General features: G+C 43.9%; 1 protein-coding gene across 3 annotated transcripts in view; it reads left to right on the forward strand.

Annotated features, from left to right (window-relative positions):
• Nucleotides 1–27,233, forward strand: part of PDZD2 (PDZ domain containing 2) — a 341,923-nt gene that overhangs the window by 111,770 nt on the left and 202,920 nt on the right. For all 3 annotated transcript variants that reach the window (XM_074356721.1, XM_010955569.3, XM_074356728.1), the window contains one exon: nucleotides 8,196–9,019. In XM_074356721.1, coding sequence (XP_074212822.1) covers nucleotides 8,544–9,019 — 476 coding nt within the window. In that variant the 5' untranslated portion in view covers nucleotides 8,196–8,543. The remainder of the gene's footprint in view (nucleotides 1–8,195; nucleotides 9,020–27,233) is intronic.

A 27,233-nucleotide genomic window follows, 5' to 3' on the forward strand; every position in this document is an offset into this window, starting at 1 on the left:
TAAGAATTTAAATATAGTAAGATGATTTACCCAAAATTCTCAACACCAGGAATACCTAAACAGTGCAATTGTCCTGAAAGCTACAATCGTAAAATAATTACCCACTTAAAAAAATAACCCCGCTGTAACTGAAGAACTTATTATATGCATCTACATATTGCTGGCATGATCTACAGGGCTGTGGATGGCAGGTGGTGGCATCATGGCTGTCTAATCCATACAAAGTGGACAAGATTGTCACATTAAAATGGGCAACCACAGTGACCTCATGATAGTCTTGCTGCCAACACAGAAGCCGTGATTGTCTCCGTCAATTGCCCACTTGGTAGACAGCAACTGTTTCAAAGTGTTGAATTGCCATTTCACAAATATGTGCATTACCTCATAAATGCCCTTAACAGTATGAGTTAAACAATCTTCAACTGCAGACATCAGACTTGCTTCAGTACCTGAAGCCACAGCAGATATATTTTAGAAGTAGGTGGGAAACAGAAATAATTTGTAATATTCATTTTGGTTTTCTGGTTCCCAGCTATTTTCTTGCAGTCATCTTGAGAGAAAAGATTCATGATGTTTCATGAATTTCTGCAGTTTTCTCCTCATTTCCATTTTTTAAAACTTTGGACAAGTAGTCCATGTATTAAGACATAACAGTGTCTTCAAGTATTAGATTCTCAAGATACTTGCCAGGTTGTTCTTTTTCATTTCATTCATTTTTTTTTCCCTACTCTTCAATGGTCATCAGACCCAGAAACTTGGTCCTGTCTTGGTCCTGTCTTGATGTGTATTTCTCTCATCTCTGAAATTGAAGGCTGGATGCAGTCATCCCTGAGGTCCCTTCTAGGTCCTCACCTTCAATAATATATATGAGAACACCTCTCTCACCCACTAAAGCCTTGGAAAGGCTTTGGAAAGACCAGCAAAGACCTTGGAAATCCTCACTTTCCAGAATCCATTATGTGCCCCAGACATGTTGCTTCATGTCCCTTTGCATGCTGTACTCAGGGATCTCTCTCCAGCAGACCTTGGCCTCCACATGTCTGGTCGTCATTTCTTCCCTAGCCTAGCACAGTGCCTGGCACAATCAATCCTTTTTGCTTGAAACAAAGGCTGGATCAAATTCTTCTCCTGTCTCAGACACAGCAGTTCAGCTAGACTACAGTCAGTCATGTAGATAGTTAAAAATTAGCCAATATGTTGCTCTTCCAAAACATAAGCCAACCTAAAGGAGTCACAATCATCTTTATTTACAATGTTTCTCAATCAATTGTAGATTTGTCTGTAATACGCAAGACTGCACAGTGGTACTAGTAAACCACTAGATGAATTCACTTTAGCTCTTTAAGGGACAGAAGCATGCCCTGTTTATTGCTGCTGGTGGTGGTAGTGGTGGTGGTACCCCTGAATCAAGGTAGGAATTCAATAATAGCTGCTAATTGACAAAATTATATTCCAGACCTTGAATATGAGGGTCAAGAGTGAATTAAAGCAATGGATTCATTAAGAATTTTGTTCACGTATAACAGAATATCTAATTAACAGGACTTAAACAAGGTAGGGGCCTGTTTTTCTCTCATATAGTAAGTCTAGAGGTAGAGCGTCTAGGGTTGGTACAGCTGCTCAAGGAAGTCAGGTCTTTGCCTTATCGTTGGTCACAAGATGGCTGCTAAAGCTCCAGACATCGTGTATGTATTTTAAGCATGAAAAAGGAAACCCCATGAGAAATGAACCTCTCTCATAGACTCACCCAACAACTTCATGGGCCAAGACCCTACGTTATGACCAACCCACTCTGAAGGAACACTAAGAATCATAGTTTTTTGGCTGAGTACTTGCTCTTCAAACACAGGTGATTTCTGTTAGAAAGTAAGAGAAGAGAAAGAATGTTATGTAGGCAACTAGCCACAGTTCTCTCCTTTGGTTACTCAGATATATCCTTCTTTCAATACATGGGATAGACTCTCCATCCCCAGGGGAGAAGGCATTCAAGACTCACATAGTTGGCATATCAGGATTAGAGCCCTGGATCTCTGGGTGATGTGTGGTCCTCTCCATCAGTTCTGGATATAACTCCTTGCAACCAAGCTCCAACACACCTAACGTGCAATACTGGGAAAGGTACAGAATAACTATGATGAAAAAAAAACCCCATTTATAAAAGGAGGGTTGGGCAACACAGCCATCACTGTCCTTAGCAATGACCAAATCCTCCTGGCAAAAACAGCAAGGGTCCAACCCTGGTTCTTGTGGCAGGAACCCCTCTCCCTTGCTCTCCGTGGCCCTTGCCTCTCTCTGGGGGTTATTCCTCATTCACTGTCTTCCGCAGCCGCTTCTGTGGTGGGCTTGGGGAGGACACCCTCCCTGGGGGCTATACACATCATCAAGCCTACTTCTTACTGGTGTGAATTGCCAGGGAAGGGTGGGGGAGAGGAAGTGTTGCAAGATCACTATAGGGATTTAAGCATCCCAGGCTGTTGCAAACCAGCTTTGGGTGTTTTGGCAATAGAGTTCCTTCACAAACTCAGGCCTCTGGTCAACTCCTGATGAATTCTTTCCTTTACGTTCTAGTTGATGAGTTCTGCCCATCTCCCTCAGTTTTAACTTGATGTTTGCTATTTCGCGTATGGTACCGGGAACAGCTGAAATGCTGGCCTCTCATGGACAATCACACCATTGGCAGCAGGCTCACCACCTCTGTCTGATTAGGGCACTGCCACCCCCTTCTAATAAAGCAGCCTATTTCAGCCCTGCCAGAGTCCAAATGTGGGCCTCTCAGGCCCAGTGTCAAGAGTGCCTTAGCAGAGAGGGATTTCTTCCCGTCTCACTTGCCGCCTGAGTTGAGGAGCTAGGACTTTGCTGTGGCTGACAAAGCACCACCAATATTCTAAATGTTTCCTACCATCTTCTCCAGCACCACACCCTCAGTCAACACATCAGTGACTTTCCAGTGCACAGCGGTCTCCAGGTGGACCGAATATTTCAACTACAGCGAGCAGTATCTGAGTCCTTGGCATCTGCCTCCCTCCCTCCCTCCATCCCTCCCTCCCTCGTCTAGTTCCACACTTTAGGTTCTGTTACTTTGAGTTTCCTCACTTCCAGGTACCACAATGTGTACTTGTAGGGAGTTTAATTCAGCTAATTGGTTGGATTTTGAAAAATCCAAATAACAGTGATTAAACAGCACGGGGGGTTATTTTTCCTTTCATGTCTGCTTTAAGGTATGTAGGTGTGAGCCCCACCCAGGAATTTCCACTTTCATCATCTCATTGGCCGGAACTAAGTGGTAGAGCAAACCATACTTCCAAGAGAGGCGGGTTTTAGGTGAAAACATCACCACGCCCAACAAAATAAAGGAAGAAAGAGAGAAGGGCTGTCAGGCAGCAGCCCCAAACTTCTGACTCAGGCTGCTGCTTAGTTATTGTGGGAGATCCATTGGAGGCGGTGGAGCAGAGATCATCAGGCAGGGTGCCGGCCTGGGGAGGCTGGGTACGAGTGCAGCAGGCTGAGCTTGTCAGAAGCAGGCAGGCGGCGTGCTGATGCAGAGAGGAGCAAGGCCCTGTCCAGTGGATCTGGATTCTAGTCCTGGTTCTTTTATTTACTGTGGGACCTTGGGCCAATCAATTAGCCTCTCTGTTTCTGTTATTTTTTCTGAGCATTTAAAAAGTGCCTCCTAACAATATCTCCAAGCAATATTGTTGTAGTGATTGAATAAGTTAATCCATGGAAAGTACTCATTTAGAACAGTGTCTGACATGTGGTGATGCTCAGAAAACAGCAGCCATTAGCCAGTGTTGGTAAAATGAGGTCAGAGGCCCTTGTTTTATAAGGTGGTTGTGAGGATTGGAGAGCGAACGAAACAATGGGGAAGCAGCCAGCACAGAGCAGGCACTTCCCTTTCACTCCCTCCTTGTAGCCACCCCATCCTCCTCATTCATCCCTGCAGCTGAGCGAGCGGGCTCTGACCTCAGGGCCTTTGCACTTGCTGTCCTCTCGTCCAAGAACAGCTTTCCCACACATATTCTCTTCCCTCCGTCTCTCACTTTATTCAGGTCTCTTCTCAGAGGGGCTTTTCCTGATCCCTTCATATGTCCATCCCTCGCTATCCTCTGACACGACCGTAATTCTCTTCACAGTGCTAATCACCATCTGACATTACTGTATGTTGTTTATTAGTTTGCCATCCTCAGAACACAGGCTTCGTGAGGCTCTGTAGGAACATTGACTGTTTTGTTCAGGGCCCAGCATGTGATGGGCACTCATTGAACATCTGTTGAATAAACCAGTAGTAAATATTTAATCAATATTGGTTTCCTTTTAAAATGTGAGCATTTTCTAAAAGCCAAAAGAGGAGTCCAGTCCAGAAGGAAGATTAGATGGAGGTTGGAGAATTTGAACTTAGCAGAGGTCAGAATAGAATTTGATTTAGAATCCAAAGCAGCTGGGAGAGGGAGTTAGTACCAGACAGTCCAGTGTGAATCTGATTTTGAGGCAAGTTCTGGATAAACCAGAAGACATTTTTATACCCACTACCAGGTTAAGGACTTAGGCTCAGTTTTCAGGTGACTCTGGGCCTGTGAGTTTGGGCAGGGGATTGGTTTCACTTAGTGTTTTTCAGTCTTTTTCATTATTGTCCTCCTTCTCTCACCCTGGAGAAAATTTTAATTTAATTTAAATTCTAACACAAGAAATTAAATACCAAGGAATAATTGTTTGTCAGGTGGGATTGAGCTTTGTGGGGGAGGGGGCATTAACCATTATAATATCTAAGTTTTGGGGGGTTGTCACCCCTTGTGGGTGACGTCACCCTGCTGAGAATCTAGGACTCAGCTGAAAGGGGGCCCAAGAATGTTGGTAGTTGCTAACACCACATCAGTAAATTACCTCTGGGACAGAAGCGTTTATTTTGAATGTTAAGGCTGTCAGCTTCAAGCTACTCAAAATTAATTTAAATTATCATGGCTGTTTGCTTGAGATGGGAAAGTAATTGGAGAATTATGTATGGTAGACCAAAGTGAACTGTACCATTTCAGTAGACCTCCATGTCCACAAATTCTGCTCCCTGTTGAAATGGATTGATCTTCAGGATGAGAAGCTTTTAAGACCTTTACACAGACCAACCATGGAGGGATGTTGGTATTTGTAACCATTTGCAGATTTCTGTGTCTCCTCTGGGTCAACATTCTGTTCACTGGAATATTTGACCCTGGAAGCTTTCCTTGGATGTTGTGGAAGAACCACACTTTCCACAGTAGTGTTGTAAGATTGTGTATCTTCTCATATGCCCTGAGTCGTCTCAAATCGTTGCAGTGGGTGGGAATGCCTCTACTTCCTTTATTTATAGAGAAGCCTAGAAAAGGAGTTGGCCAAATAGGGGGCTGGAAGGAAAATTCCCAATTATAGGTATGGAACTGAAAGATTATGTAGCCCATGAACACCTTAGTAAGACTAAATATCTTTGAGGATGTCTGTACTCTTGAAATAATTTTTCCTTTTCTGAAAACTCCTTCCCTGCCCTCACCATATTCAGGGTTAGAGGGTGGGCTCCTGGCAGCTATGTTGATTCCTCATGACCTAAACCCCCTGCTATAACTGACTGGACTACTGATGGACAAATGATCCAGTCTGAGCCAATCAGCTTCACTCACCTCTAATGTATTCATTCACAACTTTTGAGCTGCAAAAAACAGAAAACAACTCAAGATAAGGCTTGGAGTGTGTTTGTCTTTTTTTTTTTTTTTTTAGTTTTGTTTTGCTTTACTTTGTTTTTTTAAGCAGTTAAATTTTTCAAGTGTAATTTATTGTGAGGATGGATAAGGTCTTTCAGATTGAGGGGGAAGGCAATAACGCAGCCTGGTCCAGGATGGCCGAGACTCGGGATGCTGTGGGGAAGCCAGGGCATTCTCTCCCCCGTCCTGGATCTCTGCCTTTTGCAGATAATATTTACTTTCTTTCTCAGCAGGCTGATTTTCTCCGCTCCTCAGTTCACACAGCAGGTAGAGTCTTGCTATCCAGAGGCCCTAGTTCTAAAGTTATAGCTTCTGCCACATGCTGGAGACTAGATCCTTTCTCTAGAGGTCTCTCCGCTCTCAGGGGGGAGCTCTGTTCCAACTTGCAAGAGATGCCCAGCTCGGGACCCATAAACAGGGGCTGGGGGCTTGTCTTATATTATGTGGACGTGGCTCCCAGGAGTGCACCTTCGTCAGTTCTGTTAAGAGGATTGTCATAGACTTGTTACACACTAGTTTCCATTTATTTAGGCTTCTCCCCACTAGACTATGAATGCCTTCAGGACAAGGAATTTGCCTTTTTGCAGCATATTCTCAGTGCCAAGTTCAAGGACTGTTTCTTAATAGATGTTCAGTAAATACATGTTGCAGAAATACAAGTTGACATCAAGAAAATCTCTATTACTCCTAAGTTTGATTCTCCTCAGATTTATTTAAGGAACATCTTGCTCAAGATATTTATTTGTTTCCATGTGTATGAACCATCTGAACTGTGACTAACACCTTGAATCACCATCAGAATTTTCACTTTAAACGATCTTTTAAAAATTGTTTTAAATTACTGAGAGTCTGCAAGGTGACAGACACCATGCTGGAGTCTGGAATATACTGATGAATCAGATATTGTCACTGTATTCGGGAACCTCTCCGCTAAGTACGAGAGACCTTGGGGATCATTTAGCTTAACTTTCTCATTTTACAGATGAGGAAACAGACTCATAAGAGTAGTTAAATCTGATGGAAAATGTTTTGATTTATTCATAAGACATTTTGTATGTCTGTATGGAGTTACTTTTCAGTGAGAGGTGTTACTTATTTTGGCCAAAGGAGACATTCAGTTTTTGTACATGTATGGATTATCTTTTCTTTGATCCTGCATTTCTTTTTAATAGGCATGTGATTATGTAGATGATATTTGCTAAGCTTTTGATGTATTTGGAACCGATTAATAGCTGGCACTCAAGTTCTTTGGAAACTCACGTCTTACTCTATTGGAAATTTCTTTATGGTTACTGAGTAATAAGGTCATTTATTATTGACACGGCTTCTGACAGCTCTCCCATTTATTATTATTCCTCGTTAAATCACTTCCTGAGAAGGCTGGGAATGTTTTCCATCTCCGATGGCACGGTTTATATTGACTTTCTCTGGGTGAAAGTGAAGTTCTGAGAAGAGACTGAAAGGGGTCCTTTTTCTGTGTTTACAGAGGATGGAGGTGAAAATCTCTCTGGTGGAGAAGGAGAATTGGCAGTGGAACTCAAGCAACCTTTCCCTCGTGGGTGGGGGGTGTTGTTCACCAGGCACTGCGCGTGGTCAGTGCGGGGGGCACTGCCCGCTCGGGCAGGGGAGCCGCACCTGCCACAGCTGACCGGGCAGGCTGCTGAGCGCCCAGCTGCTGTGAGCCCCGTGCTCAGGGCCACGCCGAGTCTTCTCACCCTGCGGCTTGGAGAAACATTCTCTGCAGGAGGTGGCTTTGGGGTTGGTCAAAGAGTATAAGTTTACAGCTTATCAGAGAAAGAACGGAGGAGACTAAAAGCTGTAGGTTGTAAAGGGACAAGCTTCCCTCTGAATCTACATGGTAAGGATGGAACCACCAGCTAAGCTTAGGACGGGTGGTGTTCAGAGCCTGCGTCTCCCCACGGTGTTGACTGGCTCTTTCTCCTCTTGGTAGTGCTGTCAGAACAGAGTCCCGGGATGGAGAGACCTACTGTGTGTGCAGTTGGGCTGATCAAGGCAGGTGGACATAGATTTGACCCTCCTAGGAATGTGAGCTCTTAAATATGTCCAGGCAGAAACCCCCTCCAATATTCTGGGGAGTCTTGTCACACAGACTCCCTAATGGGTATGAGTCTGGTGGGGATTGTCTAGCAAAAGTCATCTTATTTTCCCGCTGATCAGGGAAACTTCCTGGAGAAGGTCAGAGTTCCAGAGGTTTCTTGTCTGGGGGAAGGGTGTGTATGTGTGTGCATGCATGTGTGCGTGCATCTGTGTGTGTGTATCTGTGTATAAGTGTGTGTCTGTGTGTGCACAGGGTGGAGGGAGCTAAGCTGTGGGTTGGAGAGAAGTGGGGAGAGACATGAGGCTCCTGGATCAAAAAGCAAACACCGTCCCTCTGTATCTCAAGAGGCCACATATTCTGCGTAGGAAGCTCACTGTTATGATTGGAAGGTTTGTTTTTTCCTCTTCCAGGTGTGAACGAGTCCAGGGGAGGTCACCGTGTCGCTGCTGGAGGAACAGCTCGTTTCCAGGTCCTTCGCATGGCCCCGCCGCGAAGTGAACCAAGCGGGAACTGGTGGGACGCTTCCTTCCTTCCCTCGCCAAGCACTCCAGGCCCAGCGATTGTTCCACTGTTGTTCTAATTGTGTCCCGTCCTCTCCTTGCCAAGGCAAACAGCGTTCCTTCAGCTCGTCTGCCAGCCCGAACATGAACACAGGCAAAGCTGATGACAGCCCGCGTTCCCAAGGGACGTGGGGCCCCGTGGGGCCCGGCCCCCAGGAGCAGGTCCGCTCATGATGCTGGCGCCCGGGAGTGAGCACCATGCCCATCACCCAGGACAATGCCGGGCTGCACCTGCCCCTGCTCTACCAGTGGCTTCAGAACAGCCTGCGGGAGGGCGGGGACGGGCCGGAGCAGCGCCTCTGCCAGGCGGCCATCCAGAAGTTGCAGGAGTACATCCAGCTGAACTTTGCTGTGGATGAGAGCGTGGTCCCGCCTGAGCATAGCCCCCCAGGCATGGAGATCTGCACTGTGTACCTCACCAAGGAGCTGGGGGACACAGAGACTGTGGGCCTCAGTTTTGGGAACATCCCTGTTTTCGGGGACTATGGAGAAAAGCGCAGAGGGGGCAAGAAGAGGAAAACCCACCAGGGCCCTGTGCTGGATGTGGGCTGCATCTGGGTGACAGAGCTGAGGAAGAACAGCCCGGCAGGGAAGAGTGGGAAGGTCCGACTGCGGGATGAGATCCTCTCCCTGAACGGGCAGCTGATGGTCGGAGTTGACGTCAGCGGGGCCAGGTGAGTGGGGGAACGCCAGCTGGCATGGGGGCTGGATGTGGGGCCCCTGTGGTTCACTTACGTCTGATGCTGGGATCTGCAGCTGCAGAGGGTTGCGGTTCCTACCAAGGGAAGAAGCTGATGGCATTTATCCTATAAAGGGAAAATCCATACTCTGAGTTGAAGCTTTGTGGCATTTATATATTTCTTTTTTGCTTCATTCTCTGTGAGAAGATTAGGCTTGGAGTCTTTCCTTTTTCCTTGACACTTGGGGTAGAAAGAAAAGAAATAGTACATGACTGTTTCTTTAGAAAGAGAAGGAGAAATGTCACATTGAGTTAGACCCTCTTTTCCACTCAACCCAGCATCTCACCTCCAATCACCGCACCAAAGGTTGGGTCCTGGATACGTTTCCATCTGGCTGTCCTGTGTCACCTTTGTCACAGACTCATAATCCAGAAGCCCCTCAAGATATTTAGAAATGTCTTTAGACCAACCCCAACTCCCCCAGTCTCCCCTCCCTGGAAGGTGCCCTAGGATCTCATCTGAATGAACATACATATTTCTGCTTCCTGCCCATGTGGCCACCCACCATGGCACTGAGTTATTGTTCTATTGTTTCCCCGGTGAGTTCAGGTCCCCAATTCCACCCTCAGCTTCAGTGATACACTGGAAGAACTCACAGAGCTCAGAAAAACTATTATGCTCCTGATTGCAGTTTATGATAGTGAAAGGAATGAGATTAAAGTCAGCAAAGGTAAAGGGTGCACAGAGTGGAGTCCAGGAGAGACTAGGCGCGAGCTCCCAGGTGTCCTCTCCAGCAGAGTTGTCCAGGAGCACTGAGGTCTCCCCGCAGTGATGTATGACAACTCATATGGAGTATCGTGAACCAGGGAAGCTCACCCAAGCGTTGGTGTCCAGCGTTTTTGTTGGGGGTCAGTCACTCAGGCATGGAGTGCTTGTGTGGTTGCATCAGTTACTCGGTATCTAGTCCTTCCAGGGGTCAAACTAATCCCACATGGCCCACGGCCCCCACCGTATATCACATTATTAGCATCATCTGTCTGGTATGGCCCAAGGCCCCAGGTATACAAAGACACTCTTATCAGGCAGGATGAGGGCTTAGAGGGCTGCCTTCCAGGAGTCTGTCAAGGGACAGTCCTTTCTTTAAAATATACAGAGATTGAATCCCCCAAACCTGCTGCATTAACCCATTACTGCACACCAGGGTTTGAATGATGGGCATATGTGAAAGAGACAAGAGAAGAGATGATGCGTCAGTTTGGTCAAGCCTTCAGGGGCTCCTGTGAGAAGGGCTCCTATATCCCAGAAGGAGAGCATCATGGAGAGAAAGCCACACTGAGAACCATGATGATCTTTTGATGGGAGTGACATCTAACCCGAGAAGACCTTGAAGAGAAGAAGCCGAGCAGAAATACCTTGACTTCAATCTTCTCCTTCCCTTCCGTCTCCTACTAAAGCTTCCCATTAGTAGGAATCAGACAGGGGCAAGGGAGCCCACTGATATTGTCTGTATGTGGTAGCGCCCTGGGGCACAAGGCAGGGTAGAAAAGGGTGGAGCGTTGACATGGAGAGTCAGGAAGAAGTCATCAGGCACGTGCCGTGTGGTCTGAGTTTAAATGAGCAGGTGCATGGAAAGGATGTAGCACAAGACTGGCTGGCTGCTGTGGGTACTTGCTCAGTGGACACTCTCACCAGTATTTCCTTTGGGTTGCCTCTTCGACTGATGAGATGCTCTTGGCTAATGGCTGAGTGCCTAACTGGCAGTTACTGGGAGATGCTGCTCATTTTCAAGGAGGGGTGCTGATGAGAAATATTCTTATTTGCGGTTAGAGATCACTCTTAGCAAAGGAGCAGGGCTGACCGTGGTAACACTCAAGATGCTATAAGGACTTGAGAAGGTGGCTTTAGTCCCTGGTGGTGGGGTCCTTCAGGTTGGAAGTGGGGACCACCAAGAGGCAGCCCTCTCAAAGCTATTCATGAATGCCCTCACCATTTGCAGCTGTCTGATCTGTAGGGAGCGGATTGGGATGGAGAAATAGGAGGAGGAGCAGGGAGGGCACACGCAGCAGGAGAGCCTTGTGGTTGGGAGCTGCAGCCCCGGAGCCAGACAGCTGGGGCTGCCTCCCCAGGTGCCGCCACTTACCAGCTGGTTGACCCTGGGAAAATCACCCCTCTTGGGCCTCTGATTTCCCATCTGTGAAATGGGAACAATGACACTATTGATACCACTGACTAAAAGATGACAGAATGCACATGTAGGACTTAGCACTGTGACTAGTAAACTGTGCTTAATAAAAGTGTCAAAACGACTATAGTACACGGACAGTGTTATGGAAGCCTGGGATTTTCTTATCCCAGAGGTTGGTGGGGTCTTTAGGACCTTGCCGAAAAAGTCTTCCCATTATGGGGCAATTTTCTTCATCTGCTCAGGAAGCTCTTCTCTTGTCTTGCTTAAGGCTGTGGGGTCTGTAGGAGGCAAATTTTTCTATCCCAGGCTCTGAAAATATATCTGGCCCTGGAATAAGATGGCTTTGCAGCCATAAGGAAGGGTTCCTTTGTGATTTTAATTTAGTTGTTGGAGGGAGTGGTAGGATGATGCCCGTTTTTGCAAAGAAAAAAGATATAGAAGAATAGAAAGGTGAGGGGCCCAGGGTTATGAGAGGAAGTAGATTTTCCAAACATGGCTTTTTTTACTAGTAAACAGTCATGACTTGGAAATTCCCATCTCTGGTGGGGTGGTCTCGCGTGTGCCCTGGACGAGGAGGGGCCAGGTGAGGCTGGTCTACCTGGAAGCCACTGAGACGCAGGAGTAGGAGAAGGGAAAGCCAAGACGGTATGGAAGTGAATCAAGTAAAGAGGCAAAGGTTCCTGGAGCCGTGGTCTCCCAATGCCCAGAACAAACAACCAAGGAGTTAACAAGACAGGAGAGAAAGAGAGTAGGTTGATTTTTCAAGATCCACTCCTTAGCTCTCTGGAATAATTATAAGAAATACCACTTGTTGAACAGGTGCTACCATATGAACACTCTGCCCTCCACTATGTCATTTAATAATGACCACAACTCTATTAAGGACAGTTTTAGATGAGAGACCTTGACCCCAGAGAGGCCATGTAACTTGGCCAAGGTCACCTAAGAAAGAGGCAGAACCAGATTTGAGCTTAGGTCTAGCTGCCACCACAGCCTGTGCCCCTAAATCCTGTGCTGTGCCACCCCAAATCTGCCCCAGATTATACCTTGTCCTTGTCCCGTGGTCTGGTGCTTAATTTCATGGGTGGTTTACTGCTTCACAAAATACCTCCTCGTAGATACCGGGGAAGCAAGTGACGAGAACAAACTATAAGGCTTCCACCTACTCAAACTGACAAGGAAACAGAAGTCCCCCCTCACCACCACCGCCATGTCTTATAAAAGGAAACCCAGTTTAATATTGAGTTCCTCTGGCAAATTTGCATCTAGTCCGAGCTTTAGGACTGGAGGCACTTTGAGATTAGGTACCAAAGAGTTTAAAGTGTTTTGAATGTTCTCAAGATGTCCCTTTTCACTCTTTATAACTGACTAATAGTTTCCTTCAACACTAAATGTTCCCACATACCTGTTTAGGTTTTGTTCTTCAAAGTGGTGAGTAGGAATTAGGGGTCTGCCCCTCAGCGAACAGCCCCCTCCATGACTGTCTCTTCACGTTACTTGCAAGCAACAGGTTTCGGGTGTCAGCACATTAACTTCCCTGCCACCCCACCAGCATGGTAAGTCACCCACGACATCACTTGGAATTACACTATGAGGCCCTCCTGCAGGCAACGCATTCTGCTCCTTCTCTTGAGTTTAATTTTCAATTCAAAATTACTTTAGATAATGTTATGGTTGAATTGTGCATCCTATTCACCAAATTCATATGTTGAAGTCCTAGCCCCACCCCATACCTCAGAATGTGGCCTTCTTTGGAAATAGGACCATTGCAGAGGTAATTAGTTAAGATGAGGTTGTCGCAGGAGGGATAAATTCGGAGTTTGGGATTTGCAGATACAAACTATTCTATATGAGATAGATAAACAACAAGGTCCTACTGTAGAGCACAGGGAACTATATTCAATTTCTTATAATAGCCTATAATGAAAAAGAATAGATATATATATATATATATATATACATAAATGTATAATGGGATCACTGTGCTGTACACCAGAAACTAACACAATATTGTAAACCAACAATACTTTAATTTAAAAAAAATGAGGTCATGTGGGAGTAGGAGGGGCCCCTAACCCAATATGACTATTGTCCTTGGAAGAAGGGCAGATTTGGACACAGACACGCATGCAGGGAGAGGCTGGGGTTATGCTGTCACAAGCCAAGGAATTACCAGAAGCTTAGGAGGGGGACCAGGATCAGATACTTCTCCAGTACCTCAGAGGGAGCATAGCTCCGCCAACACCTTGATCTTGGACTTGTAGCCTTCAGAATTCTAAGACAAATCGCTGTTGCTCAGGCCCTGGGTTAGTGGTGCTTTATTATGGCAGTCCTAACAAACTAACACACGTGACATTTTGACCCTGTCACCTATGGCTACTCAGTTATTCAAACAATTTCCTTCCTGACAAGGTTACTGTGGAAACTGTAGAGCCCTGTGGATGTTTTTGGAAGAGGACACTCTGAAAATTGTGTGTGTGTTAAGTGTGGGAGGAGCAGGTGCAAAATGTAGAAGATGAGATCATGGTTTGCTTATTTAAAAAATCAGCTTAGGGTCAGTTTGGAAAGTTCATCTCTGGAGGAAGAGCAGAGAATTCATAGCGATGAGTTTGTCACCCTCCTGCACCCCAGGACCAGTTCCGGAGCATAACCCGTGACGGTCCCAAAATTACAGACGCCTTTCTGCTTTCTCCCTGACTGACTGATACTCCTGAGGTCTGCAGTTGGCTTCTAGGATCCCCAGGTAGCTCTGGGAACCCCTCATTCTTTTGAGTGATAACAGCATCATCCCGGAGTGACATTTGAGAGAACTTTCTGAGACGGGGAGCAATGCCAGTAATGTTTGATGTCAAATGCCCATCTTGCAGGCATAGCTGGTAACACATGTAGGAATGTTTTTGTTTGTGACGCTATCATACCTACTCTGGGGAAGATGAGGTTTTCTGGAATGTTCTATTTACATCTGTTTGGTGGAGGGAGCACTGGGAAGGTTTTTTCAGATTATTTCCTACAACGAATACTTTGTAACCCTAGTCCCTCCCTCCCTGGGCTAGCTTTCTATAAGTAAACCAGATCTATTCCCTGAGGACAGATTGTTCCAAATTGGTAACAAAATGTGGAATTAATTAAAACACAACCCACACACCAAAACAAAAACAAGTAGCCTTTTCTGAAAAGTAAAAGGATCCATGTTCCACTTAAAATGTATTTTCCAGAATGTGAACCTCCACTGGACTCTTTAGTTTATTAATAAACATGAGCAGAGCATGGGGCAAAGAATACGTGCCTCGGAGAGATGGACTGTTTTCCAGACCCTCTTACTGGCCGTGTAGGCAAGTTCCTTCAGCCACAGGAGGTTGACGCTTCCCCTAGTAGGATCACTTAATGGATGGGATAAGATGATTTATTTAATGGACTGAACAGGCACCTGGCACGTGATAGATGTTCAGTCAAAGGTATCTTTTAACACCCTTCCTGGTCAGCCTCAGGCGACCTGAGCCCAGAGCACAGCATGAACTAAGAAAAGGCCTTTGAGTTTGAAGGACAGAGAAGAGCCTAAAACTGTGACATTGGCTCACCAGGAAAGAGGGTAAATCTTCAGCCCAGAAACTAGGGTGATAATCAAATACTGAGCAGCTGATGTGGTGTCGGTACCAGCCTGTTGGAAAGGATGCTGATGCGTGCAGGAAGGGGTCCTGGAGCCCCCAGGGCCAGACTGTGCCTTTGAGTTACTGGCACATGAGATACCTATGTGGTCAGGAGAGGGGCCCGGGTACTGGGCTGGCAGGCGGCCCAGGGCAGCGCAGCAACACTGGCCAACAGGTGCAGGAGCCTTCCAGACTGGGCAGCTGAGCTGAGAATCAGCCCTAGCCAGGAGCAACCTTCCGCACAGTACCCACTGCCTTTAACTGTGGGTAAAATTAAATTTAGGGGTGTTACAAGCTCAGACTCTGGTTACCCATGGCAACCCTGAGTTCTGTCTAGGTTATAGCATATTTTAAAGAAGTGTCAGGAGGCTGCTAGAAGGTGTTACTTGGCGAAATGATGGCAGGTAGTGAGGTAGGAGATTGCAGAGAGGAAGAATTGCCAATTATAGCTTTATAACAGGGTCCCTGGGGCCATCGTGCATGAGGGCCCTGCCTTCCTGAATGTGCCCAAAGGCACCCAGCGCTCTAGTCATGAGTGTATACATAGTAAGAGGTAGGCATCCTGGTGACCTAGAACGTTCAGGAAAGGTTAAATTATATTCCGTTTGCCGTTTAGGGAGTCAGAGAAGCGTGTAATACACTGCAGAAAGATTTCCATTACCAAAGGTTAAAAGGAAAACACGTTGCAGCATTTAAAATTCAATTATCTGGAAAAGTCGTCATGTGGAACGGCCCCTTCCCCAAGGATGCCGTGTAAATGGAGCGTTGCAGGGCCCTGCCTTCGTGCTCACTGCGTTCTTCTCGGCCTGCTTTCCCCACGTGCTATTTCATTTCACATCTTGGTTTCTGGAAGGGAGCCCAGAGTTCCTCCAAGTCCTATATTCTTGTCCTACCAAGGAGGAAACTGAGGATCTGGACGCGGTTTCCCGGGGTCAGGAAGCTTCTTAAGAGAAGAGCAAGGACTAGAATTCAGGGCCTCTGACTCAAATGCTAGAACTTTTTCTTCAATGCTTGACACTACCGACAGTAACCGATGAAATTAGGGGAAAATTTTTTTTTGCACGTGCCTGTTGTCATTAAAAAACAAATAGGAAATCAAGTTTCTCTATATGTTTCTGCATCCATTCTCTACCTGAATGGTAATTACACCAAGAACCTTCCTTCTCAATAAGGGTTGAACTTCTAGCAGCTTCATAAACGTGTGATTGATGGTCTGAGACTGGACTTGCCCTCAGGTCTTCCCAGCGCTTTCTGGGCAAGGCTGTGGAGGATTTCTTCCGCCCTCGCCTGCCATCTTGTGGCTGAAGTCAAGCAGAGCGCTGCGAGTTTAGTCAAGCTTGTTTTTCAGGAGGCTGTGTGGGTTTCTCAGCTGTGCTGTGAGGGTGATGTTTTCAGCCTTCAGAACTCTGTCTAGAATGGCCAGATCTGAGCCCTCCCTCAGCAGAAAGTGACTCAGGCACCATCCGCCTCCTCCTGCTGCCCCCAGGAGGTGCCCCACCCCGGGTCCCCCCGCATAGCATCCCCTCCTAACACCCACCTGGCCCTCAGGTCCACTGCAAGTAGATAAGTAGGCTGCTTAGCTCTTAGTGACAGATGGTGGAGGGAAGCTGTCCTTCCTCAGCCCAACTCAAGCCTCCTGGGATCAGAAAGCCTTCAGGAGAGCGTGAGTCACAGGGCGATGTCAAACACTCCACCAGCCAACAGGGTGGGTTCTTTTAGAAATTTAGCAACTTCGGCGCACCCTTAATCTCAGCCCACAGGTAACGTCAGGAGCCACTTACAGAGCGGCTTTTCAGGGTCTGCTTGTTCTCCTGAGGGACTAGACTGCATAAAAGGTGTCACTTTCCATGATTTAAAGGAGAGTGAGGATTTAGAGCTCCATCCAGAGATGCTCTTTAATTTCACCCCGGCCACCTGCTTCTCCTGGTACCCTGCCGGAGCTACTACTGGGGGACTGACTTCAGCCCTGGGAGATGGAAAACCCAAATCTCCCACTTTGGACACTCGCTTTGAAACTTGTGGCATTACTTTTGAGAATTGTTGTCACTGCAAACCATACAGAGAAAAAAAAGATTAGAGCATCTCCGTGTGATTATAGTGTTACCAGCCTGACTTCTCTCTGTGGGCACTCCGGGACCATCTTCAGGAGTTTTGACTTCTACTTCATTTTTAAGGTCCTGGTGTTAAGTAAGTGGTAAGCATTTTAATTCTCTCATTTTGAGCACCAGAGGTCCTCAAAAGAGTTTTATTTTGTTTTTTTTCCCAAAAGGTCATTGTCCAGGCTTCAGCACCTGTTTCCATCTTTGTCCCTCTCTGTCCTTCTCACGTGGAGGCAGATAACCACACAGCCTGGCTCGGCTGTTCCTAATTAACTTCTGCTAAGTACAGAAGTTTAAAGTCTTGAATTCCTGTCTTTTGGTGTTGGACTGTGGTTGCTGCCTTCTCCTAGACAGGGATTAAAATCTGATATTTTCAGGACCTGTGTGTGTGTGTGTGTGTGTGTGTGTGTTATGTGTATCTTGTGTGCAGTTTCTAATACATCATGGGTTTTCAACAGTTGTACAGATTTTTTCCTGGGATTCTTCTTTGGCATATGATCTTCCTCCAAAGATTTTGAGGGTGTGAGTTTAAGTTATACTATTTTAAATAAATGGTTGTGGAGATGTCACCAGTAGTGGTGTTTGGGATGGGGATGGCTGGGCTTACCAATGTTGAAATGCACAGAGCAATGCCCAAAGGTGTGAGTATCCGGGTCCTTGGTACCTCTGAGCTACAGAGACCTGGATGCAGGGGCACCAGTGATGGTCTAATAGCTGACTCTTCCCACAGTTACCTCATTCAGGGCTCTTTCTTCACCAGAGAAAGGATGATTCTCTCATTTATAAGGTCTCTTGGACTTCACTTTAGCCATTTGGGGTGGAGGTGGGGGTCTGGGGGGAGGGAGATGGAGGGTTGGGCTATTTCTGAGGCTGAAATGCACGATCGCTCTGCCCTTAGGCTGGACTTGAAGATTAGTCCATTTAAATGGGGCCAGGATTTATTAAGAAACCTTTGACCTTTGGGATCACAGACTTATTTTCACAAATACCCCTGAAGGAGATCTGAACTACTGTCAGGGGAGGAGGAAGCAGGTGTCCTTAAAAATTCAAGCACTGTTAAATACAGGTCCCTGTCAAACTGCATAGTCAGTCTTGAGAGTTTTCCCTGACTCAAGGGTTTTAGTTAGTCCAGATGTCCATTCCTGTGAGGTCCTTGTCTGACCCAGCAGAATAGGCACAGAGGACTTAAATGGCAGTCGCTGGAAGTGGTTCACACTCTAGAAAGTTCGTCACCCAAGTGGGATGCCCAAGAAGGTCCATGGGGTAAGGGGAGAAATTATTAGCATCTCAAGAGGTATTTTTATCTTAAAGAAATAAGAAACTGAGCTTGGCTAATGTTTTGGCTGTGGATTGAGGCTGGCATCCTTTCTCAGTCTGTACATCAGAGGGTCCCATGTCCTGAGGACAGAAGAGGTGATCCCCAACCCCCCCCCCCACTGATTCATTGACTTTTGACTTATTTCAAGAAACAGTAGTTTACGTAAGCAGGCTTATGGATTAAATTAAGTATTTTGTTGGATTTAAATTATCTTTACCAAATGGACAGATAAACTAAAGTTCTTGAGGAGAAAACAAAAGGATTAAAAATAATTAATGCAGGTGCAGGTAAACCATAAGAAAATAGCTGGGGTTGACCCTTCTTTTGCCACTGGGATGTGCTCAACTGCATTATAAGGTAAGACAATGACAATCTATTCAGATTGATAAGAAGTCAGGCAAAAAATTAATATTCAAAGCTATCAAGAGTCTATATGAAATTGAGATTTCCAGCATCTATTATTAAAGAAAAACCTCACCGTAAGCATAGATTGCACCTTGAGATAATCCTTAACGATATGAGGCCATCATAATTAGCAAGATCTTTAAAATCTAAATACCCACCACCTGAATACAAATAGTACTAAATGTTTTTAGCAATGTTTAAAATTATGCAATACTAGATCTAGCCCAGAATTTTACTCAACTGAATATTTTAAGACCCTATTTGAAATTTTTTTTTTTTATTTAATTGCTGAAGGCAAAAAGTCACATGCCATTAGGAAAACACTCATTCTTCCTGATGCAGTAAAAATAGCTAAAGTAATACATGGAAAACAATACAGCTACAAAATAAAATGCCTGATTTTGTCAGCAAATTCTGCTGGAAGATACACAGAAACACTGTGGAAGTTTTAAAGAAACAGTACGCCACGTGGCCGTTTGCAGTGCCTTTGGAGGGAAAAGCACTGCTGTTTCTCACATGCTCCAAATAAGGGTATTTGCTTGGTTCGGTTTCAGTAATGCAAGACAACACCTACTTACCGTGAGTCACTAAAGGCAAGAGGGACCAGAAAAGATATATATATATTTCAAAAGGCAATGACTTCGTTAGTTAAAATAATACTTGATGGGGAAATTATGTAAGGTAACAGCTGCTTTAATTAGAATTTTAAATTCAGGGTGAAGTTACAAAACTAGGCCAGAACATGCAACGGAGTCACCGCATTGGTCCTAGGAAAGTCAATGCAGCAAAGAAGCTAAAGACAGAAGTGCCAAAAGTGCTAAAGGATGGCATCAGTATGGTTACTTTTGTAAAAAATAAGACATTTAAGATTAGTAGAATTTTCCCTCTTCTCTGTAGTAAGACAGGGAACAACCATGGGAAGGTTTTACTCTAGAGAGGTCTGATGTCCATCTTGAATCAAAAGCAGAGTAATCGAACTTAAACATGACCGTGACTTTTTTCTTCTACAATTGGTTCAAATTTGCCTGCCTTATCTATGAAAACAAGGGATTCTCAGTGTCCTGCTTCCTGGAGACTATTTTTGCAAACACAGACTCACGGCACCTGTCTCTCCAAGGGCTGAAACAATGAATACGAAAGTAGAAACTACTATTCGAAAGCAATTCACGCTATGGAAAGAACATTTGCAAGATAGATTTTTGGAAATGTTTCCACACTTAATACTTTTTTCCGCCAAAATGCTACGTTTGCCAACAAAAAGTTTCATATGCACATATTTGAAATCTTGTGAACAAAATTGTCTATTTTTTAATCTTCCAAAGAATTTTATAAAACTTACATGTTAAAAACTATTTTAAAAGACAGTACTTCCCAATAACTTGGCACAAAAAACTCAACCAAGTTGAAAATTAACACAAAATTTCAACCCAAACCTTTGCACCAGTGGTAGATAGTGTTGGAAAATGAATGTTACTTTTTATTAAGTGCTGCCATTAACGTACTATTTACATTGGGATCCCCTATCCTTGTGAGACAGCTTCAGCTAGAGCAGCCTTTAAAACCAGCATCTATTTATTTTGAACTCTAGACCATAAGTGTGTGAATTATCACATCCCAAAGTGTTAAGCCAAGTTTCTGAAAACTTTGGTGTCTATTTAACTATATAGCTTTTACTAAAAATAATATTCACTTTATAGAATTTATTTTAGCAAAGGTGAAAAAAGATTTTTAAATATTAAACACTTCGTATTAAGTGTATCTTTTAAAAATAGGGTTTTCATATCTGTTCTGTAATGTGTGTAATGTATTAGTACAATAGTGTATGTCCATACTGTTTTGTTTGTTTGTTTGCTGAGAAGTATGAGAAATCAACACTTCTAAAGCAGTCATCTCACAGGTCCAGAGGTTAGCCCTACCTGGGAAGGAAACGTCTTTGAGATTTGTGGGATCTAGATGTTTCTCATCAGCCCTGTGCCCACAACTCCTCCTTGACTGGCTCTCCAGAGGGCTGGTTTCCTTGGGCTCTGCGGGCTGGGACTCTTCCTAAACCCTGCCAGTTCCTCCGTACTTGCTCTCGGGGTGACCCCTCAGTTTCCGCCGCCCCACCCAGCGCAGACACGCTGGCTCCCCTCCTCTCGCTTGTCTTGCTAACCGCTTGCTCCCTGGACCATTGTGCGAGCTCTCTTTGGCTGATTAGTCTTCCCTTTGTTCATTCGAGGGCAGCATAGTTATAAAGCTACCAGTTAGTTCCTCAGGCACCCAGTCCCTCTCCCTACACTAATCTTTATTTACTTCAGTGGCAACATTGAAATAGCATTTTAAAGGGAAAAAAATGACTTTCATTTCTACTACTCTAATTCTCAATTAATTTGATTTTTTTATGTTACTATCTAATCTGTGACCATGTGACTTTAGCCCCAGCACACTAACACTGCAGATTTGTCTATTTCCACCTCATCTGTGTTCATCTGCAATATCTATTCTTCAGATGAACTTTCTTAACTCTTATTTTGCCATTAGAAAGTAGTGCTTGCACATGGCAAGACATTCAAGGAGAACAGAAGGCCAGTGAGTGAGAATTTGCCTCAATTCAGACCCCACGCTCTAGAAACTAAAACCAGCTACACCCCAGAGCCCCACTCTGTTACCAGTTTGGGAGTATCTTTCCAGGAGTTCTCTAAGCATATACAGGTTCTCTGTGTTATTTCCCTTTTACACAAACAGGGGCACAATAGCTACACTATTCTGCGTCTTAACTTTTTTTTTTAATTAAAAAATCTAGCTTAGAGATTGTTTCAATCAGAAGAACATGCCATTTTTCCACTTATTCTTCTCAACAGTTGTATAATATTCCACCAGAGGGTTCTAATGTGATATTTAATTCAGCATTTAATGGGTATTTTCATTGTATAGTCTTTGCCGTGTCAATAATTCTTTAATAAACCTTATGTTCACATGTCTCTCTGTGTACCGTACATGGACATTTACGTGAAGGATAAATTCCTAGAAGTGAAATCTTCAAAAAAAGCACATCTAAAATTTTTTACTCATTGCAGATTGCTTTGCCCAAGAGGTTACACTACTTTATATCCTCACTGACAGTGTATAAAAGTGCTATTTTCCCCACAGTTTCACCAACACCATAGGAATACTTTCAAAATATTGAATTATATTTTGGGCAGAATTCTGTATTATGCTTTTTCCCATAACATATTCAACCATGTTCCATCTTAATAGTCTTAATAAGCATAGACATCAATGGTAATTTAGGTAAGCAGGCTGTTTTTGTCATTCCCAGTTTTTCAATACTATGTATAACACTGCATTTAAAATGCTTGTGACCAGGGCTTTTTTCCTTTGGAATCATGCTCTGGGGACAAATTTCCTCGAATGAAAGGAAGGACTTTCCTGGAAGGACTTTTTTAATTATTGAAGTATAGTCAGTTACAATGTGTCAGTTTCTGGTGTGTAGCATAATGTCCCAGTCATACATATGCATACATGTATTAGTTTTCATATTCTTTTGCATTAAAAGTTATTATAAAATACTGAATATATCAGTTCCCTGTGCTACACAGAAGAAATTTGTTTTTTATCTATTTTTATATATAATGATTAACATTTGCAAATCTCAAATTCCCTAATTTATCCCTTCCCACCTTCTTTCCCCAGTAACCATAAGATTGTTTACTATATCTGCGAGTCTGTTTCTTTTGTAGTTGAGTTCATTAGTGTACTTGGTTTTTTTCTTTCTTTTTTTTTTTAAGTTCCACATGTGGGTGATATCATATGGTATTTTTCTTTCTCTTTCTGGCTTACTTCACTTAGAATGACGATCTCCAGTTCCATCCATGTTGCTGCAAATGGCATTTATTCTTTTTTATGGCTAAGTAGTATTCCATTGTATAAATATACCACAACTTCTTCATCCAGTCATCTGTTGATGGACATTTAGAATGCTTCCAAGTCTTGGCTATTGTAAATAGTGCTGCTATAAACATTGGGGTTACATGTATCTTCTTGAATTAGAGTTCCCTCCAGATATAAACCAGGAGTGGGACTGTCAAAGGATATTTTGCCAAATTGCTTTTCACAAATGGCTTTACTAAATTATACTGTCACCAAAAGTGTATGAGTACAGTGTACCAGGATCATTTCAGGTTTGGATATTATCATTTAAAGTTATGTTTAATAGAAATTAACTAACTTAATTTGAAATATCTATAACTTTTATGGTTTTAATTTGCATTTATTTGATCAGAGAATTTGACCATTTTCCCCTAATATTATTTTTCCTAGTTGATTTTACCTGTTGTCTAAATCATCTATTCATGTCTTTTGTCTACTATCTGTTGGGGTCCTAATCTTCAGCATTGGAATATGCATTTAGGTATTATAGATATTAATCTTTCTAATCCCTATGCAGTTAAAATTCCCCTTAATCTTTTAATAAATTGTGATTACTGTGTAGGAATTTTAACTGTTTCTATGGTGAGTTTGAGTTTTTTCTTTTGCAATCATCTTTTCACTGCTTCAATCATGATATGTTGCTGTCTTCCCAAAGACCTGAAACTCTCTTCTACCAATTTTCATGATTGTATTTTAAATTTGTCTTTATAATTTAAAATCTAATTTAGCTGGCACTTATTTTGATGTACAGTGGAAATTTTATATCTCTTTTCTTCTAAATTGCTGTGTAACTATCCAAACATCATTTATTAATAGTTAATTTTCTTCAATTAATTTGAGGCTTGACTTATGATACACACACATACATATATACATACATTTCTGTTTCTGGGGGTTCTGTTTTTTTCTCAGATGTATGTCTATTTTTATGCTCATCACATAGTATTTTGATCATGTTGTTACATCCAGTGGTACTAGCTTCCTCCTCCATCTTGGTGCTGAAATTTTTTCTAATATTGTTTGGAATTCTTATCCATTAATTTTCCCAAATTATCTTGAGTCATGGTGTTGAGTTTTTAAGGTCGTCTCAGGAGAATGCTTTCCAGCATGGTCCGTCCCTTAGAGCCCAGTTCAGTCCCCTCCCACAGCCCCCTCCTTCTTCCCCAAAACCTTTCCTTTTCCCCCTCCTGGGAACAGCTCTGACCTACACATACAAAATCTATTTTCATGGGTGTGATAGGCATGATTCTAAGACGGCTCCCAGGATTCTACACACTCCCACTGTGTATACACCCTCATATCCCCCAGGACTGTGAATTGGATGAATTTTACTCCCATGATCAGGTTAGCCATGACACAATTGACTTTAAGAAGAAGAGATTATCTGGGTGGGCCTGACCTAATCACATGAGTCCTTGAAAAGCAGAGAGTGTTCTCTGGCTGGTAGCAGATGGGGCAGCCAGGGAGACGGGCTCCAGCTGACCTGGAAGAAAGCAAATATCCACAGTGAGAATTGCTAGTTGACAACTAGCAGGAAAATAGGGACCTCCATCCTTAAACTGCAAACAACTGAACTCCGCCAACAACTAATAAACTTAGAAGAGGTCCCTGAGCCCCAGATGAGATTGTTGGCAGCCCCAGCGGACACCTTGATGTCAGTCTCATGAAACACTGAGCAGAGAGCCCACCGTGCTGTGCTGAACATCTGACCTAGAGAGCAGGAAGCTAATCCGTGGAGGTTGCTCCAAAGCCTCTGCATGTGTGGGAATTTGTTACACACACAGCAGTGGAAACTAGTACAGTGGCAACACACGATTTAGTACTTAATCCCTCTTGTGTCATTTACTAATCATTCCCCATGTATAAATCTTGTCCCCCCTAATCAGATAGTGAACTTCCTGAGAATAAATCTGGTATTTCTTCTGTGTCGGCCACATTATCCCCCTCTCCTGGGGCTGCACTGGGAGACAGGGTGGGATGGGTGGTTAACAGCCAGGCTTCAGATTCTGAGTATCTTGGATTGAATCTTAGCTCTACCTCTCTAAACCTCGGTTCCCTCACCTTTAAAATGGGGCTAAAATGCATCGAATCAGTTACTGAAAGATATGCAATCATTGTCACCAGCAGTTACTTCTGAAGGTGGAAGATGATAGCAGAATCAAATTTCATAGGAAAGCTGTAGGATTAAATGAGACGTGCTTATAGAAGGCCCTCAGCAGGGTCATGGTGCATGGTAAACACTGTAAATACTAGCTCATCGTTATGAGGACGGCAGACTCTTGGAAGTGCCTCCCACAGTTCTGCACATTCTATATGTGCTAAATTTATTTTGTACATGTGACCATGCCCTATGTCCCTCCCCCTACACACACACACACACATCCCTACCTCCAGCAACTGGCCATCCACCAGGGATGGATAAACTAAATCCAGCCTCTAGACTGGTAATCAGTTTTGTCTCCTGGGAATTTGGAATCCAGCCAGTGAGAGACGAAGCTGCTTAGCTCTTTGAGTTGAGCTGAAAGGTCAAATGGAGTCAGGTCAGGAATCATGTCCAGGAAGAGCCAGAGCCACATGCCTGAAGTCACAGACAGGCAGATTTCAAGAGGAAGTCTGTCCCTTTAGAGCAACACAGAGTGGACATGCAGAAATGGGCAGGGCTGAGAGACAATGTCCCCAGAGAGAGTGGGATGGGACAGGAGCTGCCAGGGTCTTGGGGACTTGCAGTTCTCAGCATCAGTTCCCACGGCGTCTAACTGGACCTGTTTCCGCTCGATTTCCTTGTCCACATAAAACTGAGTTTCTCTGTGCTCTTTCCAGATTTCAGCTGTCAGCACAGTTGAATCCCAGTGGCCTCTGGAGGGCACTATTCAATTAAGTTTATTTCATAGTAGTGCCTACTATACAAGGAGAGTGTGTAAGAAATGGGTGTTTGAAATAATAGTTACCATTTACTGAGGACCTACCATGTGCCACTATGCTGGTTGCCTAACATAATGTAAACAATCACAATTCTCCCCAGCAATTATAGAATATTCTCTAGCATTGTAATTCATTTCTACAGATACGTTATTACCACATGTCAAGCAAAATGAAAGCCTTTTTTTCTCTCGCTCTCTTTTCCTGAGGTTACAACTTCTAATATATCAGCAACAAATTCAAGTTCAATCGGCCCTCCTCTACTTTCTGTACCTGGGCATAGTTTGCATTTTTATGGGCATGCATTCCTTTTTAATAAGAAAAACAACTAAATATGGCACCATTATAAAATGGGGGGTAGTTACCGGTTGACATGGGTATAATCTGCCTGTGTCCCTCTTCTCTTCTAAGGGTGAGATGTTTCCTGTCTCACACTTTTTACCACCACACCCCCTGAATAATCGTGCTGGTTTCAAGCCCGGCTGCCGGCTGCTGGGGAGTGGGAGCCGTGGGAGAGGGAGGAGTCACTGTTTTCCTCCGCCTTGCTCAACGCTGCCATGTTGAAGGGTAGAGTGAGCTCCAAACCCTTCCTGGGCCTTCTGAGAGGTCTGAAAACAACTCCTGGCCAATAGATATTTGAAAACCTATTTGGTCACTTGATGTTAATAATCAGTGAAAATATTTATTAAATATTATGCATATGAGCCACATGCATTATGCTTACTCTTTTTTAATTCTTACAACAATCCCATGAGGTAAGAGGTACGTATTATTACCTACATTTATAGATGAAGAAATTTAGGCTGAGAAAGATTAGGCAAACATACCTGCTAAGGAACAGAGCCTGAAACCAAGGCCAGGCTTACCTGCCTCCAAGACCTGAGGGTGTTTTTGGCTAGGATGCTCGTCAGTTACTACCCATCCCCCAAATAGCATGTCTGTCCCAACAGAGAGCGCCTCCAGCTTAAATAAACAGCATACCCATTTCCCAGTAAGGAGTCATAGTCATAATAATAGTATTGCTAAGTACTATTACTGAAATAGTATAACAGTAATAATTCTGTAAGCAGCACTCTAGCCATGTGACCTCAAATCCCTCATTCATGACACCATTGTCTACCACAACTCTCCACTATGGAAAGAAGAATCAGAAGTCAGGAAATCTGGTTCTAAACCCTCTACTGTTTTAGTCATAAGGATATCTATTGTCCACCAACTATGTTTTAGCCCTGGCTGTACGTATTGGGGAAATGTTGGTGTATAAGACATACAACATGCCTGATTTTATGGGGGGCTTGCATCCATGCCTTAGAAAACTGCTTCACCCTTAGGGTAGGGATAATATGATTAATAATGATATGAAAGAATCTTTAAATCAACTTTGTTGTTTTACAACAGCTTTATTAAGATACAGTTCACACATAAAATTTACCCTTCAAAGTGTAAAATTGAGCACTTTTATATATTCAGAGTTGAATATCACCAACTTTTAGGACATTTTTATCCTTCCAAAAAGAAGCCCCATACCCATTTACAAGTCACTCTCCATTTCTCCCTTCTCCTAGCCCCTGGTGACCACTAATCTACTCTCTCTATATATAGATTTGCCTATTCTGAGCATTTCTGTAGATGGTCTTTGTGCCTGGCTTCTTTGACTTTGCATGATGCTTTCAATGTTCATCTATGTTGTAGCATGTTTTGGAACTTCCCTCCTTTCCATAGCCAA

Source organism: Camelus bactrianus, chromosome 3, assembly GCF_048773025.1.
Source record: "Camelus bactrianus isolate YW-2024 breed Bactrian camel chromosome 3, ASM4877302v1, whole genome shotgun sequence".
Classification (NCBI taxonomy): Eukaryota; Metazoa; Chordata; class Mammalia; order Artiodactyla; family Camelidae; genus Camelus; species Camelus bactrianus.